At 37.2% G+C, this 20,293-nt stretch overlaps 1 protein-coding gene across 2 annotated transcripts in view; it reads left to right on the plus strand.

The window, feature by feature from the left end:
* Positions 1-1,412: 1,412 nt before the first annotated feature.
* LOC129440778 (astrotactin-2) overlaps positions 1,413-20,293 on the plus strand; it is a 427,123-nt gene continuing 408,242 nt past the window's right edge. The window contains exon 1 of one of the 2 annotated variants that reach the window (XM_073860480.1): positions 1,413-1,812. In XM_073860480.1, the coding sequence (XP_073716581.1) occupies positions 1,500-1,812 (313 nt within the window). In that variant the 5' untranslated portion in view covers positions 1,413-1,499. The remainder of the gene's footprint in view (positions 1,813-20,293) is intronic. The other variant, XM_055200291.2, reaches the window with a different exon arrangement.

Consider the following 20,293-nt stretch of genomic DNA (forward strand, 5'->3'; position numbering starts at 1 on the left):
AATTGTAAAAATTGCTGTAGTTATGCAGCCGTTGCCAGTAACTTATACTGTAGATTTACATTGATGTTATTTACGCAACAGTTTGTTCAAAATTAAAGGAACATTATACATTAACAAGTCTTTATCTTTACACAATAAAACTAGCCTCATGCAAAGCATTCTGGGAAAAAAAATATAAAGAAATAAAAAAAAAGAATAAGGTTGATGAAGATTGGTTCACAGATTTTTTTTTCAGTTTACTCATTTTTTTTTAAGGTAAGTGGTTGCAATCAATTTATTTAAGCTACATTTAAACAAAAGTTGTTTTATTTATTTTATTTTACTATACTAATCTTTCTTTTAAAACGTAGCTTAAATAAATTGATTGCAACCACTTACCTTAAAAAATTTAGTTAATTGAATGAATCATTTTTTTCAGTGTTCCCAGAATGCTTTGCATAAAGCTATTATTTAAGTTTTATTCTGTATAGATAAAGACCTGTTAATGTTTAGTGTTCATTTAACTTTGAACAAACTGTTGCCAGTAAATAACATGCATTTAAATCTACAGTAAGTTACTGGCATACAACTGCAACTAATACTGTAATTTCTACAGTGGGTTGGGTTCATACCTTTTTGGACTGCATTTTTGACCAAGCATTTTTTTTTAATTGCATGCTTTCATTTTTTTTAAAGAAAAACTCATTCACCTTTATTAACATACACATTTGACAATATTTTGTATTAATAAATAAAAGAACATAATAACAATATAAATACACAAAACGTGAATAAAAACATATTGTACACAAAAAACTAATAAAGTAAAAATTCAAAATGGCAAAACGTGAATAATATTAATAAGATATCTTTAATATCCTAGGAAATATTCCCAATGTTCTTTTTGAGGAAATCCACAGTCTTTAGAAATATGTGAGTGTGGGTGTGGCCAATTTCGTCATGTTATTAAGTATCTCAAAATCGGATATAATATTATGACAGCCTGCAAAATAATAATTATTTTTAGGCTATTAGTAAATGTTGTTATAGGTATGTTCTAAGACAATAATATTAATAATTAGTAACATAATTAAACATATATATTTTTTTATTAATGCATATATTTTTTTATTTATGCATTTATATATATATATAAATCTTAAAATCAAGTTGTGTCTTGTGGTGAGTGTTATTTGTTTATTATACACACGAATAATAATAAAAACTTTACCATTTTAGGCTTTAATAATAAAAATGTTTATTGTTTTCTGCTGTCTGTCTTTTCTGAATGTTATAGTTTGTCTATGTTAAGTATATATTATGGTATTGTTGTGAAGTATTGGTCAATGTTTATGTTATAATGTGTTTGTTTTGACGGATTGCGTTAATGTGGATGTTTGCTGATGATCCATCGGTGCTGCCGCCTGCCGGTCACGCGCGTCCCCTCCGCGCGCTATAAACCATCCGCGCTTTACGCGAGACGCTCAATCCACAAGCGGCGGCACCGCGAACGGAGCGCAATGACACCGAGAGACGCGCGTCTCCTGCTGCTGCTTCTGATGCGGCTCTCCGCGAGCCGAACACGCGCCGGAGGAAAACCCGAGGAGGACCGGGACACGCGAGGCGACGCGGAGAGCGCGTGCGAGGTGAAGACCGTGACCGTGTCCACGCTGCCCGTGCTCCGCGAGAATGAGTTCAGTTTTACCGGCGCGGGCTCCGGGAGTCTCTCCGGAGGGGAGTCCAGACTCCTCCTGTTCGTCCGAAGCGACCTGCCGGGTCGCATCTCGGTTCTGGATGATCTGGACAACACCGCGCTGCCCTACTTCACCTTAGGTGAGCTGTCTGTCAGTTGATGGATGTTCTGTGTTTCATTCATAAAGGATCTGAGTGCACGAGAGAAAGATGCTGAGTTTATCTCATCTGTGTTATTCTCGGAGTATGCGTGCGTTCTTGCAAAGCAATACAGCACAACTGGACCAGTGCAGGGCTTCTAGTGTGCAGTACGCTCTCCAAAATCTTTGATGCTACTTTACAGCATCTTCTGCACCCTCATTGGGTTTTAAGAGACCCCAGGCCCTTTTAATAGACCTGCGTCAGGTGGATTGCCTGCATAAACAAAACAGAAGTGCATGCATCAAATGTATTCTTCATTACATTGCAGATATGCTTAAGCTCTTATAAACTCTTAACTGTCGTAGTACAGTATATTAAAATCATATCGTAAAATATGAATGTTGTGAATATGCATGATAAGATTTGTTAACATTTGTACATCCTGCACGGTGCAATCTTGACCATTGTCTGCCATAAATATATATTAACATTGTGTAAAATACATCGTGAACATCTTTGCATACGATTATTATTTTGCTTTCTACAACCTTAACATGAAGATAGTGATGAGGTGTCATTTCTGTGTGTTTGGAGAAAGTTTTTAATGTGTCAGATTCTTTCGATTTTTAAAGCAGCAGTATGTGAATGGTTTTCTGCTTAATAAGACAATACAAAGTTTAATCACTTTGTTTTTTTTGGTGGCTATTATTAAAATATTTTGGTTGAAAGTACATGAAGTGCTTTGTTAAGATGAGCTTCTCGAGTTGTTTATATGCAGATGTGTGTTAGATTTTTGGCATGAGTCGTCTGTGAATATCCCACGATCATGATATAAGATGATGATGAAAGTTTGTGTACAGCTCCCTGTTTAGTGTGCAAAAATACTTTAGTATAGTGTGCATGACTCGCTGGACATAACAAAATGCTCATAGCCAGGACTGCAAATGTTTGCATGATAAACAGTAATGGGAACTGCTTTATATTGACCAATGCATTGGCCTTTCACCTATATATAGAATTTCATTTACGCTCAAACCCAATATTGATACCAACTGCTACTGGCAGCAAACAACTGGGGAATATCACTATAAATGTAGTTATGTATGACTCTTGTTGGACTATAACATGGTAAACTGAGACATGTATGTGGATATGGCACTTAAAAAAAAATATTGACATAAAGATTTGTTTGTGCAACTTTCCTGTGATTATTTTTCTGCACAGCATCGTTTTTGGTATAAAGTAGAAACATTTAACCTCACGTTGGGAAGCCATGAGTCAACCGCTATTGTGGGCATCACATCATTACAGTTACAGATTATTCATTGTGATCCACCAGCACAATGCTGATATGTTTATATAATTTTCTGGTTCTGTCTGTAAATAGCAGAAAACTGGTAGCCCTGAACACGCTGTACTGTACAATCATAGCTGAATATCCTGAAGGCACTGTGATTTACAGTGAGAGTAAAGATTGGAAAACATCATTCTGCTGTTCTCAGAGCCTTCCAGGTTTATAGGCCACGAGAACCAGACGAGTGCAAAATGTCCAACCCAGTTTTAGGACTTTGGAGTTAAATGCATGAATTAAATAAAGCTGTCATGTGGAGTACTGCTGCTGTATGAGTGGAGAGATGTCCAACTTTCTTTTGTTTGAGCGTTGAATACATTACAGCTCCAGCAGAAAGCAAATAGTGTTAAACAGGTAGACGTTGAGCTGAACAAAAGCTGACAGCTGCTCCAATAACAAACCCAACTTTATATCACTAAGGAAAAATTCAATAATAATAATTTGTGCCGGTGTCATTTATTCTGTATTGTTTTACTCTGCATGTTGCTAGCTATATATAGCCGAACAACATGATAAGTCATCTGATTGTATGGGTCAGTTTCATAACTTGCAATCTGAGTGCTAGGTTTGTGTCATGAGAGAATTTCAGGGCATCTTGGCTTAGCATTTATTGATATAAATATGCAACCCATTCTCATGAAATGCGTAAAAATTGTGTAAAAGTTGTGCAATACATACAACAAATTCCAATTTTGCGTGCATAGGATAATTAATGCTACGTACACACCAAATGCGTAGCATCGCGTTGCTCGCTCTAGATTACTCGCGGGATTTAACTTTGTGTCATTTTTCGATGGAGTTGAATATTTTCAATTTGCGTGAAGGGATGTTTGAGGCGAATAGCGCATGTTTTCCCAGCAAACACGCTGCCCATATCACGTCATTCGCATTGCCCCACGAGAGGACGCGTCTGAACACGTATTTGCATTGACTTTATACGTAATCTACTCGCGGAAATTGTTGAACTCACGTTTGGTGTGTATGCCCCATAATGCTACGTACACACCAAATGTGGGGCATCGCGTTACTCACTCTAGTTTACTTGCGGGATTTAACTTTGTGTCATGCCAATTTTTCGCTTGAGTTGAATATTTTTAACTTGCGTGAAGGCTCGTTTGAGGCGAATAGTGTGAATTTTTTACTCGAGTTGAATATTTTCAACTTGGGCTAAGATGCATTTGAGGCGAATAGCATATGTTTTCGCAGCAAATACGCCACCCATATCGCGCCATTCGCATTGCCCCACGCGAGGACGGGTCTGATCGCGTCTTTGCATTGACTTTGTACGTAATCTACTCGCGCAAATTGTTGAACTCGGGTTTGGTGTGTATGCCCCATAATGCTATGTACACACCAAACGTGGGGCATCGCGTTACTCGCTCTAGTTTACTCGCGGGATTTAACTTTTTGTCATGCAAATTTTTCACTCGAGTTGAATATTTTTAACTTGCGTGAAGGCTCGTTGGAGGCGAATAGCGCACATTTTTCACTCGAGTTGAATATTTTTAACTTGCCTGAAGGCTCGTTTGAGGCGAATAGCGCAAATTTTTCACTTGAGTTGAATTTTTTTAACTTGCGTGAAGGCTCGTTTGAGGCGAATAGCGCAAATTTTTCACTCAAGTTGAATATTTTCAACTTGGGCTAAGACACGTTTGAGGTGAATAGCCCGTGTTTTCGCAGCAAACGCGCCGCCCATATCGTGTCGTTCACATCGCCCCACGCGAGGACGCGTCTGATCGTGTTTTTGCATTGACTTTGTATGTAATCTACTCACGCAAATTGTTGCACTTGCGTCTGGTGTGAACCCACAGTAAGTCCTTTCCGTGCATTTAATACGGCACATTTTTTTTGTATCATTTTATGTATTGGTTTCTCAATTTTTTTTCTGTTTTTTAAACCATGTTGGGGTTAGAATTGGGGTTTGGGTTAGGATGTCATTTTATGTAACAAAAAGTTGTTCTAAACCCAAACCCAAGCGACAATAGAAAAAAAGAAACCAATTCATAAAACGACACAAAAAGTATTAAGTGAACGGAAAGGACTGGCATATAATATGCATGCAAAATTGAAATTTGTCGTATGTATTGCACAACTTTTCACACTGCGTGCTATTTATATGCATTTCATAAAAAATTGGCTGAAATATGAGACATGTTTTTACTTAAACAGGATTGGTTACGCTGGATTGCAGGAGGTTAGGTAATAAGACGCAGGTTTTTGTGCAGAAATATCTGGTATATAAGCTGCGTGACGGCTTGGATTCTCCTCGTGTCTTGTTAATGACAGTTTTCCGCTTTCACGAGTCGATCCGCTCTTTCCAACCCCTCAAGTATCCAGAGAATTCGCTGACCTTTTCCTGATTGTCTCGGTGTCGGCCTCTGGAAAACAGTTTGCAGCAGGACTTTCTGAGTCAGGCTCGCACCGGTGGCTTCTTCCGCCCCAGTGACCCACGCTCGGCTCGATCCATACTGCAGTGCCAGGAGTTTTAACTGGGATCGAGCCAACGGTCTGGAGGCTCTGGTAGTGAAACACAATAAAAGCCAATATCAGATAGAAAGTTTAATTTTCTGTGTCATCTGCTCTATGATAGAAATGAATCTATATTACTGTAATGAAGAACCACAGTCTGACCTCATCAGCAGTTCTCCATGAGAAATAAATGAATGGTTGGAAATATTGATCATTGGCAAAGCAGCTTTGCTTCTTTTGTATTACAAGTTCATGTTTGTCTATGATGTTATTGACAGTGAATGATGAAGTCAACTTCATCTTAAAGAAATAGAAACATTTCTCCTAATTTACTCATAGTAATGTAAACAAAGTCGAACAATAAATTCAAATATGGCGTTTTTTTGATAAATGTGTCTCATGAATCGTTTTCATATGTGGGTTTCGTCGTGATATATGCAATAACCAATAAGATTTGATGTCATCAATGTGATGTCATCAACATTCTGATCTGCTTGTTTACATTTCAGTTTCACTTAATAAGTGTGAATAATTTTCTTAAACACACGTATTGTTTAGCTTCAGAGGACATAACTGGAGTCATTTAGATGAATTATAGATGTTCACCAATTATATACAGTAGGAACATATGTGACCCCGGACCACAAAACAAGTAATAAGAGTCAGTTTTTTGAAATTGAGATTTTTACATCATAGAATATGACAATATTTGGCCGAGATACAACTATTAGAAAATCTGGAATCTATGGGGGCAAAAAAATCTCATGAATAGTTTTCATATGCGTTTTTTGTCGTGACAGACACTAAATGGATAAATGGAAGGCAGATATATCCAGCCTGATGAAATTTGAATGTGTTTTACAAGTTGGCTAATTTGAATGAAATTGTACAAAGTGAATCGTACAAAAACTTGATTATTAAAAAAATATAAAAGTAAAAATACATCTGGTATGGCATGAAGATGAGTAAATGGAGTACATTTTATTCTTTCCCAGCCAGCGGCAGCATTTTCATGATTTTCATGAATTTTTTTCTTTTGATATATAAACAAACAATATATCAAATGAAAAAAACAGCCCCTCTGCTTACAAAAAAAGATATATATTTTTATCACCTCTCACAATTTTTCAGCAAAAAGATAATTGCATTTCTATAAAGGACTTTTGTTAGAGATCAGATTATGAGCGGTGATCAAAACATACAGAGTTTTTACTGTTTTTGGGTCCGTGGATGCGTCAGTGTTTTATAAGTTGTGTAAGGGCGCCACTTAGTGGATAACAGTGGAAATACGGATTGCTGTAAAAACTCGCAGGAAAGTGTTTTCTCTTAATTGACGAGATAACTCTTCAATACATTTTCTATTCCTTTAAAGACAAAACTCGGGGCATCAGCTTAAAAAGTTAATGCGATGCATCGGTTTAAAAACTGTGCATTGGATACAAATTAGCATTTGCATCGCGATACATCGTTTTTAACACATTGTATCAGTAAACAGATTTATGTATATTTATTAGATGCGCTATACTTTTATTATTTAGAAAGTGACAAATATTTTCAGATTGCTTTCTGCTCTCGAAACTGTTGCTACTTCCTGCTGGCGTATCACAACACCACAGAAACTGAGGCATGTCATAAAAGTCACACGGAGCTCTAACGGTACATTCACACAGGGCGTAAGCGGTGACGTTTCCCATTCACTTTTAATGGGTGACGTCATGCACTGCCGAACTGAATCGAATAATATCGCCTTATGCAAATAACCTAGGCAGAGCCAGCCAATTACATTTATGGAAGACCGGATTTGATTGGCTGTTGGCCACTCTTCAGACAAGCCTTCCGGTTGTGGCTAAAATAGAGTTGTGTTGTGCTTAACCAGACACAAAATGTATTGTTTTACGACAACCGTTTTAAGAGTGTACCATATTAAATTGCATAGCATCATATTTTTTTCATTGCATCGGACCGCATTGCATCGTAAATGGGTGAATCGTATCGCATCGGTAACTGCCCATATGTATCTTTAGTGTATCGTATTGTAGGCAATGCATCGAGATGCGTATCTTGATATTTTATTGGCGGCCTATCCACCTAGAAACATCTTAGCAACCACTAAGAAAACCCTACTAGCACTTGGTAACCATTTAGCATTGACCACAGGGAAGTTTACCACAGGGAAGTACTCCACATTTTCTTTATAAATTAATGTTCATAATATAAACATCATGTTATGATGCAAATCACATTTAGTCCAACCGCATGTTTTAGCATTTCATCATTTATTTAAAGACAAACTTAAACTATTGAAGCCATGGGTGGTAAGAGAAACACATTTGTGTTTTCCTCTCAGCATGCATTCACAAGCTGTTAGAATAAAATATAAGGAGAGAGAGAGAGAGAGAGAGAGAGAGAGAGAGAGAGAGAGAGAGGAAGGTTTCAAGAGCATTACCTGGAGTCTCAGACATGATTTATTACCTGAAGCACAAGGGAATGTTGAAAGACAGAAAGAAGATTAAAAAAAGACAAGATAGAAGTTTTTATCCTTTCTGCGGTTTTGTCTGCTTTGTGTGGTCTTTTGTATTCAAGGTGAAGAATTTCATTGACCGGATGAAGGAATAATGTGTGACAACATAACTGATGGCTTTCTTTTGAGCACATGTTGACCGTATAGCTACAAAATGTTTTTTTTTTGTAACAGCTAAAAAGAATCACTGGATGTTTTGCAACTTTTTTGTAGTTGAAACTTTTTTTGTTTTTCAATGGCCAAGTGTATGTTAATTTAACTGTTCAAGTCTAACCTTAAAGATAATGCAGAATATGTAATTCCCAGTAAACCCAGTGTCACACATTCACTGGAGATGGAGTAGTGCTGGTAAAAGACATTCAGTGAACTGAGATTGTCAGAGAGATGCTGCAATTATTACGTGAGCGTTTTCATTGATTTTTTCAACCTTTAAAAAATGTCAGACTAATTGAAGGAGTTTTGAGGATAATTAGTTTCCCCTTCACAATCCAAGAGCAATTAGCACAGCCTAAAAGACACAGTATATCATCATTTATTATTTTCAATCATTTGTATCCTCTGTAAAACCACACAGTGTAGATTAACTTTTGGTCTCAGTTCAGACAAAAGCTCAGTCCCAAAATCTAGTGAGCTGCCTACTTAGACATCATTCTTAGGCATCATCAGTGCACAGGCTATTATTTTAAAGGCAAAATGATGTTAAAGAGCATTATTTTGTGTATTTGTGTATTACATCGATGTGTTTGCATGGTTTATGGTTAAAAAACACATTATTTTCCACATATCGTACATTTTTGTAGCTCCAGATTTCACTCTCTATATAAAATGCACAGATTTGAAAAGCTCTGTGTCCCTGATTGGCCAGCTAATCTGTAGGTTGTGATTGGCCTGAATCCCTCTGATGTCAGCAGGAAATGTGACGCTCCTTACCATGTTTGAAAGCTGACAGGAGTTAACTTACAGGCTGTGAGTGAACGTGATCTTCTTTCTAAATGACTGCGATTCATATGCATGTACAGTTTTCCCATTTATTCAGATGCTGCATTCACGTGTTCACGTATTTACTTTACAACAGTCCAAGATGCTATATCCGTCAAACCTACACAGTGTAAAACCAAACCCTATGCATTCACCAATCAGACCCCATCGTTTCTCTCTTCCTCATTTGCGTCATTCTGCTGTCACTTGCGTGACGTGTAACAAGGGGACAGACCCAAAAACACAGTCGGTTCTGGCTAGAGGGGCTACAGCTACGTCCAAATCTCATGAGTTATTGGGTTAAGAGTTGGGTTTGGGGTAGGATTAGGATGAAAAGCAGCAGTTCTGGCCAGACAGTATACAGCTACGACCTAAATCAAGTGAAATGTTGGGTTTAGGGGTAGGATTAGAATGAAAACAGTGCTCATCCGGGTATAGCTGTATCCCTTCTAGCCACCACCCACAAAATTGCCTTATTTGGTAGATTTGGAGCGAAATTTTCTCATAAAAGAGAAAACAAAATGAAAGCCATTGCGGAGAATCCTGGTGGCGATGGTGAGAGTGACGATGCAACAATATTTGTGACCCTTGCTGGCAAAATGGGTCGAATTGTGCACAATTTTAAGCTATATGCAAAAGAAAGCATAATTGTCGATTTTGGTTTAAATTGAGGTAGCCACCCCAGTGCTCCAAATAGTCATAAAACATCTAAAATGATCTTAATTTGTATGTTTTCTGAGAGTTGTACCATCCTAAATGCTTAATCTATACAAAGATGCGTCTACATCCACATGCGCGTTTTCCCATCATGATATCATTTCCCATGGAGAACAATTATAATTCACATATTTTTGTAATAGTCGCATTTATCTATGGCTGCTCATGGTGTTTATTTGTGTTTGTTTTTGTGGTGGTCCTATGCAACGTAATATCGTCTCGAATTGCACTTGTTTAGTGTTTTGTTAGAATGACAATAAAAACATTCTTGAATCTTGAATCTTTAGCAAGAATCTTGCAGCCCTAGTCTGAAAACAATCCAGGTCTAATGTGAAAGTGAATTTGTGATGTATAATAAACCTGTTAGTAGTAATGGGAGGATAAATGCCAATATACACTAATAAGACGTGGTCGATAACTATTCTGAATCGCACAGCCGATCTTATTCACAGCTATTTCATGTACTACAACATTTGATCAGTAAGTTCTCATCGATCTGAAATCACTGTTAGTTTGAGTCGTTTAAAACATGCATTTGAAAACGCAACACTCATTAAACATAATCATTATACATATTCATAAAAATATATGAAAATGTTTGAAGAACAGCAATATAAATATATCCTTAAGCTATTTTCGAGAGCTGTGTGTGGAAATGGTTCTTCTTCTGCAGCACATATTGAGTTTCTGCACAAGAGCGCCCTCTGGCTTTTGGATGTAATTGCATTTTACCGTAATTTACTGAGAATCATAGCAAGCATCATCGGCTGATATATTGCCCCAACACTACCTGTCAGTCAAGTACATTATAATTTCTTATACTGGATCTTGTGAGCAGCTCACATTAATGTAATTTCTTGCGATATGTCTGCTATTTTCTGGGTTTTGCTCATAAAACTGAAAAGACAAAACACAGGTAAACTTGTAAAGTGACACACTTCATTTTTGGCATTGTGAAATCCTTGTAGTGTGTTTCGTTAGTGCTTGACAGATTTGATAGTTGTTTGACCGGAGCCTCCCAACAGAGTCACGCTCAATTATTTATGATAAATGCACTCCCTCTGCCCCATTTGCATTTATAACTCACTTCTGTCATTTTTATAGCAACTCTGAGGAGAAAAACGATCAAAGCGTGGCGTGACGGAGCGTCTGCACACATCTCACGCCGGACACTTCAGTCAACAATCAGCGCTAGTGTTCGGTTAAAGACATTGAGTTTTATACACAGACTTAATCAACTCTCTGTAGGCAGCAAGCCTTGCATTTACACAAACCTTTGATGAATTAAAACCAAAATTATTTGACAGGGGATATACTGGCTCCCAAATAAAAGAACAATTCTGACGGATCTTAAAACAGAAAGTGCTGCGCGGAGCAAATAGTCATTTATTGTTTTCTAGTAAAGGCATTTGATCATTTAAAGAGATAAATCCATTCTTTAAAACTACACCGTTAGCCGTAGCTTGTGACAGTGGTAAAAGATGGACTTTCAGAAAGTGTTTGGTTGGGTTCATCAGTTTTGCTGATGCAGATTGCTTGTAGAGCTTCAATATCAACAGCCCCTTAAAATGTACTGCATCAAGTGATGCTAAACATTTTAAGTCCTTGTGTGTCTCCTCTTTCTGTTGTAAAATTTCTATTAGATATTTGCTCAAAGGTCATGAGATATATTACCGATAGAAATATAATTCATACTTTTCCAGTTAAATGCGAGTACGGTTCTGCATGGTGCCCTTGACTTTTTTAAGATTTCATATAAATCTAAAAGTACATATGTGAAGTTTGACCTCAAAATACCAAACAGATAATTTATTATAACATGTTAAAATTAACACTTTGTAGGTGTGAGCAAAAATTAGCAGTTTTTGGGTGTGTCCTTTAAATGCAAATGAGCTGATCTCTGCACTAAATGGCAGTGCTGTGGTTGGATAGTGCAGATTAAGGGGTTGTATTATTATAATAAAATCCCCTTCTGACATCACAAGGGGAACCACATTTTAATGAGCTTTTTTTACGTGCTTGCAGAGAATGGTTTACCAAAACTAAGTAACTGGGTTGATCTTTTATCACATTCAGGGTTTCCCGCACACAATTTGGTGGTAGGGTTGGGGGAGTGGGCGGGGTAGAGGGCATGGCAATCAAAGGGGCGGCAAAGGTATGCGTCATGATGAAAATTAAAATATTTTTTTATTTAAAACACTCAAATAAAACTTAATTTTGAAGAAACTATGGCAGAAAATAAACACATAATAAATTATTAATGAAAAAAAAAACATTTTGCTGCCCAAATGGCCGTCAAGTGCATCTCGGAGAATAGTCTTTCTCATTTCGGTCGTGTGGCGCGCGTACGCACTTCACGCCGCGAGTGGGGACGCCCGCCACACGACCAAAATGAGAAAGACTATTCTCCGAGATGCACTTGACGGCCATTTGGGCAGCGAAATTTTTTTTTTTTCTGGACGACCTAGTTAAGGCGGGTAGGGTTTCCAAGCTTAGGCGGGCCGCCTGAACTGAAATGTGCTGCGGGAAACCCTGACATTAACTAGGTTGATAGAAGCACTGGAGACCCAATTTAGCACTTTTTTTCAAAAATCATGCACCCCACCTTTAAACAGAACTTGAACTTGAATGATTAAAAAAGGCAAATAAATAAAATAAAAATCTTTAGGCAGGATTCTCAGCTCTCAAATGTTGGGGGCGTGTCCGCTATCTGCGCTGAAACCACACCCACTCGCAGCAAAGATGCTGTCTCTCTCAACTTTCAAATCATGCTACAACCGGAATGGATGCTCGTGATTGTGTTATGGGCGGAGCCGTGCTCGGTGGCCCCAGTGCATCATCGAGCTGCCGCTTTAGCCCCGCCCAAATAATCCTGAACACAGAAATGTGGAAAAACGGTGTAGCTCTACAATTTAGGGCTACATAATTCACAGTCTTTGCAACGTGTTTCGGCAATACATTTATAACATTCATAATATGTTTAGAAACAACTCTCTGAATAGACTTTAGATTAATTTAATATATGAATATTATTAATTTAGACACATGTGGAGTGCAAGTAATGTAATCTTGTAAATTGCAATTACAAGAAATGTTCCACTAATTTTTGATTAAAGATATAATTTGATTACTGTAACTAATTAAAAACAAATTGTCTGACTTTGTACTCAACGCTGCCTCTTTGCCCGGTCTCTGTTCTTCTGATGTGTTTGGTGAAAATAAATATGCATACATTAAAAGCAACCCTTACATGCAGTTAATTTTAAATGTACAAAAATAAAGTATATTTCAGTAGACTATAGTAGGTGTGATGTAGTAGAAACACACAGTATGTGTAGTTTTATGATATAGTGTGAGCAGCTCACAGCAGTGGATTTCATAAAGCTTTCTGTTAAACCCCAGAGAGAGAGACACGGTGGACACCGTCAGCATCCGGCCTTTGTTCTCTCTTCTTTTGAGTTTTATTCTCTTTTCTTCTTCTGAAATTGAAACCACCAGTTCCTACATTTATCGCAACATCTGCAGAAAATAAAAGGAAACCTGACGCTTTTTTGGTCTCTCTTTCTCGCGCCAGGATGAATCAGATTCTGACCAGTCAGCTTTTTGATAGATTTCTTTTGGGCATTGTTGTATAATACACACAGGAGATGCAGGCGTCTTCTCACTTCCATCCAGAGTCTTTAACTTCAGTTGAAGTGATGCAAGCTTGATTCTTGTCCATCTCCTGTATTACGCTGTATTGTGTTAGCAGCACAAAGGTCATGGGTTTGAACCCAAGGAACAGACGATAACTTGTAATGTCGCTTTGGATAAAAGCATCTGCCAAATGCATAAATGTAAACGTTGTCCTGTGAAAAAGGACACTGCCAAATTCGTTGTAAATAAATACATCAACACTATATTCAGTTGTTTTTTGTAATTTATTTCTGTAGCGCTCTTCACAATTTTGCATTGTTTTAAAACAGCTTGCAGAAAAGCAGAATAGTAAAGACATAAGGAAAAAAAATATATAACATTACTGCACTTTAAAAAAAATATGTGCAATACTGATACTAACTGTATAGATACAGAGGACATCAGGTCGGATGATTTTTTTACTGCACAGACCGGCCTTCATCTCAGATGAAGAAGCTTGGATGCAAAAGCCACTAAACAAATGTCTTTGTCAAAACTTAGATTTTGCCTAAATCCTCTCGGCATGTATCATACGTTCATCAAATACTTTCTCTTCAAATCTGCTTCATTTTTTTTGTCAGAATCCATTAAATGGCAAGTCGTTTTTTTAACAAAGTCCTCAAAGTGCTCAGAACACACGGACGATACTATCGTGTAGGCAGATAGCAGTCTTTTGTGACGATCTATGGCAGTTGTTATTATTATTATAATCATAGTTTCACATTAACATGCGCATTGCGTGTTTTTCCTCGCATAAGAGGCTTTGTGGGCTTCACTTTGCGTTTGCATTTTCGAACTTCTTTTTTGCCCGCCAATCGAGTGGCTTGTCATAGAAATGTACACCTAAAATGTATATTTTTCAACTTACATTTTTAACTAAAAGTACTTTTTAATGAAACACATAACTTGAGAAAACTTTTTTTATTAGTTGTTACCATTTAAAGTAATTTTTTAAGTTAATCCAACTTTTTACTTTTTACAGTGTTCAGTTTCACTTTAAATGGCAATGAAAACATTATTAAAATGCCTTATTTTCACAAATTTCACTTTAGTCATTTCATTAGTTTTAAATAAATTTTACTATTTCGCTGCAAAAACCTCTACTTCTAAAAATCCACTTTATTGTACAAGATATAATAAACAGTTTCAAAAGCATTAAAGACGCACCTAAAAACACTGCAAATTATAAGAGTCAGAGGTTTAAAGGTAAAAATGCAGAAACTGCAGCACATATTAGGGGGGCTGTGATGCATGTGACTGCTATATTCAACCCAAACTCACGGCAAGTCGTGTTATAGTAAAGAAAATTTTGATGAATTTATTTGGGTTTGATGACACGAATTTCCACTGTTTTTCATGTTTTTCATGTTTCTGGAGACGAATGTCTTTTTCGTCCTTACCAGCAAGAATTTCTATCAATGGCTGTTCATGTGCGTTGCATGATTTTCTTTATCGTGTCATTTTATATTTTGTTTTCTCATCGTTGTTTTCTATTTTTTGACCATTTTAGCTTGGGGTTTGGGTTAGAATCACTTTCTGCGACTTCCTAACCCAAACCCCAACTCCAGGCAAGAATACTTTTATAAGCGGACGAAAAACATGTAGAAACCAAAGCAAAAAATTACATCCTGACGCAAACCCCGAATCTAACCCTAACTCCAAGCGACAATGATTTAAAGGAACAGTATGTAGGATTGTGGCCAAAACTGGTACTGCAATTACAAAACTTGTGGCTAAAACTGGTACTTCAATCACACAACTGGTGGCCAATACACAACATGACAACATAAACATTGTTGAGGGCTGCAACTCCACTTTTTAAATGACAATATCCTGGCCAGACCACTGTTGTGAGTGATATAAGTATTTGAAATGAAAATGATTTCTTAATGTCTAGTTGACATATCAGGGCCATTTTATGATTAATTGATATAAATTTCTTACATACTGTTCCTTTAAAAATAGAAAAGAACGATAAGAAAACAAAATAGAAAATGACACGATGAAGAAAGTCGTGCCATGGACACGAACAGCCATTGATAGAAATTCATGCTGGGGAGGACGAAAAAGACATTCGTATCCAGAGCCACGAAAAACAGCGCATCAATTAATCAAAATTTTCGTTACTATAACAAGACTTGCCGTGAGACTGTGTTGCTATATTCGGGTTGTATTCAGGTCCAAGTATCTACAAGGTAGTGTTGGGCAATATTCCCCATTTTGAGATCGTCCTATCGTCAGCCTGTGAGATCGCTGATACACTATAGTATTGGTGGGTGGGGCAATAGTTTACTCATTTATTTATTTGTTTGTTCATTTTTACTCATTTATGACAAACCACTTGATTGGTGAACAAAAAAAAAGTGCAAAAATGCAAGCGCAAGGTGAAGCCCACAAAGGCTCTCATGCAAGGAAAAGCACACAATGCGCATGTCAATGTGAAGAGTCTGATAAAAATGCTCATTTACAAGAAAACATGTCAGACGCACCTGGAGGGTCTGCATCTGAACTCTTCATATACTTGTGATCTTTATGATCTTCAACCATCTGTGATCAGTTTTTCTCCTCAATTTACTTTCAGATTTATTAGTGTAGCTGTACACAACAGATTAACATGACAGACCAGGACAGTAAATCTGTGATGAACTCATAATGACAGAGTCCAGTGTAAAGACAAACCCTATGAACAAAGGACAGATGCGTTTGGCCAAAGCAGACGTAACCCCTGACCCACCGACTGCACCGCTGTGTGTGTGGACATCAGGGTCACATCTCATGGAGTTAAACATTTAGAGCAAAACACATAGAAAATAAAGAGTCATAATGTGAGCGTGAGGAGGACGTCATGACCTGAACTCACAAATCACAAAGATTTCTTATCTGCATCTTCATAAACTATAACAAATGATTTAAATTGCATACTATCTTGGCTGGATAGATGCAGAAAACTGCAGTCATCTGCATGAGAGAGATTGACATTGACTTCACTCGTCTCTCTCTCTCTTTCTCTCTGACAGATGTGCTGAATCCCTCATTGCTCATTCATAGCTCAGGAGATTTAAAAGCTTGCCGTTATAACTTATTTACATGTAAACTGTGTCTTTGCTTTTTTAATTCCTTATAATGAATATATATAGAGATGAATGAGGCAGTAAGCAGAGCTATAAAACGAATGTGGATGGCATACGATTGTGTGGCCTTGAGAGAATTTGATGATTTCATAAATCAATTTTAAAATCTTTATTGCAGAGTTTGATATCTTGGCAAATCTGAGCACGGTGTAAAACATTGCTGAGATCTCTTGAGGTCTTCAGATGAGAAACATGAGCGCTGTTTCTTTACTATCATTGTTATTGAGATAAAATAATTGAGATCATCTCACCTGTGATCTCATTTTAATTGCAGTTGTATGCTTATAATACATTGCGATGTAAGGTTGTGGATGATAAGGAATAGGGCTGCTCGGTATGAGCACATTCATAATCACGATTATTTTGGTTAAAAAAAACACGATTATTTAACACAATTACTCTAAAACATGCATTTATTTAACCTTTTTATTAAGTAAGTGTTGCAGTTGGCTAGATGTGTCAAAGCAGCGGTGCATTCAGAAGTGCTTTACAAACACATCGGTAGCATCAAATTTATATTTTAATTGCACAATAATTGTTTTGCCTCAATTATCTTGTTTTTGCAATTGTTTAAATAAATAAATAAATAAAAATGATTAATTGCACAGCCCTTATACACAGCCTTAGTGTTTACAGTATGATTTTCACATTATAATTGTGGCCTCCAGTTAAAGTGCTAAAATCCTCATTATCTGCAGGTCTTGTGTTATATACAATAAGTGCTTGTGTTTAACTGTGAGATAAACAGACTGGAATCAGACTAAAGGTAAATGTTTAATAGCACCAGCTGACAGAATTAGTCATGACACAAGAAAGACCGTAAATAGGGCAATACCTCCATAGCCAAAAGCTCGGGAGCTGTAAAATATTAATGTTTGAATATGAACCACAGGGCTGAATCGTCCTTCACCGCCTGTGCCATCTGGACTATCATGTGTTACACCTCCAGCCAGTAAATGTGTTATTATCCAGAACCAAATCCTCTTCTCTGCTTCAACATTAAATCAATACAGTAACCCAATTTCATTCTCTTCATCTGCTAGGATGCCATGTGACTGATGTGAATATGCTAATAAGCTAATTAATATATAATAAAGCTGCTTATTTGTATGGTCAAAGCGGTGTACAATGCTTTTCCATCTTTTTCCTGATGCTTCTATTTTGTATAATCTACGTAATGTAATAGCATGACATGAATAAATTATCTAAAGAGACTTAAAGAGTACATATCATGAAAAAGTGCTATAATTGGGTCCCCAGTGCTTCTCAATCTAGAAAATGTGATAAAGATCAACCCGGTAACTTAGCTTTAGTAAACCATTTTCTGCAAGCATGTAAAAAATTGCTCATTGAAATTTGGCTCCCCTTGTGATGTCAGAAGGGGATCTTATTATAATAATACCATCCCTTAATCTGCACTTAATCCAACCACAGTGTAAAGAGAAAGAAAATAATTGACAGCACAATTGAGTTTCGATAATAACAAACCGCCATTATTGTGATCAGTGTTTGCATTTCATCAGCTCATTTGCATTTAAAAGGTCACACCCCAAAACAACAAATTTTTGCTCACACCTACAACGTGACAATTTTAACACTTTATAATAAATGATCTGTGGTATTGTGAGCTAAAACTTCACTTCATGTACTCCAACGATTTATTTTACATCTTAAAAAAGTATTGCATCATAATACTGATCAATTATCTGATAAATAAGCAGTGCTGTGTGACAAATAAACAGTGGCCATATTTCTCATTTTTCAGTACTTACAAAAACTCATTCAGTGTTGTTTAACTTTGTACATGGTTAACCTGGTGAGGACTGAAGAGTCTGGTCAACATTATCTAATGTGATTATTGAGATTTTTAACTACATTAGAGTTGTAATATATCCTGGAAATGTTTTATTATCAGGTCAGGTAACAGTAGCAGAGGTGTTTTTGTGTCTGATCTGAACTTCTGCTGATGTTTCCTGAAGCTCTGATTGTCTGACACTGGGGTTTGGTGTTAGTTGCTTGCCTTATTGAAAAACTGAAATACTCTTGGAGTGCCAGGTTCAGGGTCACCTGCTTAAAACAATTGAGACTCGACTAATGAGAGAAGGCATTTCCCTCTATATTTAAAGAGTCACTAAAGTGGCTTGAAATGAATAGCTTTGTTCGATGCGTTGTCGTAATTTCACTGAAACTGGAAGTTTTATTGAGTGAGACGCTTCAGATTCTACAGAGCATTTAATTGGTCAGAAAAACTGCAGTGAAGAATGATGTCATTAAAACCATTGAGCCATATTAGCAGAAGTGAAAGACTGTAAATGTTAAATGATTGATTTTGTCAATGTTTGGGAGCACTGATATCCTAAAACCCCAAAAACTTTCATTTGGTTTCACAGAAACTTTAAGATGTTGGTGTAAGGACGGAGCCAGTTATTAAATATATTGACCTTACAGTCCCTTTGCATTTGTGTCTGTTTGAGGGCATTTAAAAACTTTGGAAAAGCACTGACAGCATATTTTATTTTACTGAAATGTGTATGTAGCATAGACTGTAAAAAAAGATGGACCGTTCGCTCTCTTCCATTGGTGAAAAGTGAAGCTGCCAGTGTCCCGATAATAGCATTAAATAACGAACTGAAATCGAACTTATTTTAAAAACAAACACTTGAATTGACATCAGTGTTATAAAAACTACAGTAAGTAACAGAAACCAGCTTCAGAAAAAAGATAATTGAAGTGTAATTAAATTGTTTGTTGGTATCAAGTCCCATTGAATAACATGGGGGAGGCGGAGTTTATGACTTATACTAGGACCAGTCACTGGGGGCGATCGAGACGTTTTGGCTTCACTTTTCAGGGCTTGTGCGGCACGCTTGGTACGTAGGCATTGGGCACATGCAATACCTCTCCAGGCCTACAGAGGTCTGTATGGAGCAGCTTAGTAGGTCTAAAAGGGTGACGCCCATAGACTGTAAAAAATATGGATGTAGTGTCCGAGATGTCAACCATAGGTTTGTGAAGAGCTTTTTTGAAGCCAATAGTTGCCGTCGCCATCCTTGCATCGCTTCACCGCAGTAATCAAAAATGGGTAAAGAGGTGGACGTGGGTGAAGCTGAGGTGCTTGGTTGCTAAAACCACGCCCGCCTAGCTCGACTCTAGTGACAACAGTGGCAGTTCACCCGTCACTCAAGTGTCGACGCCCTTAATTATGCAAAACTTTAAGGCTTAAAGGCGGGGTGCATGATCTCTGAAAACCAATGTTGACATTTAAAATCCTAAACAAACACCCTACCCCAATATAATCTGGGCCTTCTTTTAATAGACCCGCCCCACACATACTCAACCCAGGGAACGATGTTGGTTAGTAGACACGCCCCTTACTGCTGATTGGCTACAAGTGTTTTTTGGTAGCCGGCCCGACTCTCTTTTCCAAAGCGTTTTTCAGATATCGTGCACCCTGCCTTTAATCAAATTTAAACGGATGAGTTACGAAAATATTCACCCTCCTACAGTTGTCATGAAGGGAAAAATTTGCTATATAGACCAAAAACACTTTTTGTACCAGAATGTAAACATATTAACTTCTACTGTAAAGTTGGGCATTTTAACATGGGGGATTATGGGAATTGACTCCCTTTTGAAGCC

Source organism: Misgurnus anguillicaudatus, chromosome 22 (assembly GCF_027580225.2).
Source record: "Misgurnus anguillicaudatus chromosome 22, ASM2758022v2, whole genome shotgun sequence".
Taxonomy (NCBI): Eukaryota; Metazoa; Chordata; class Actinopteri; order Cypriniformes; family Cobitidae; genus Misgurnus; species Misgurnus anguillicaudatus.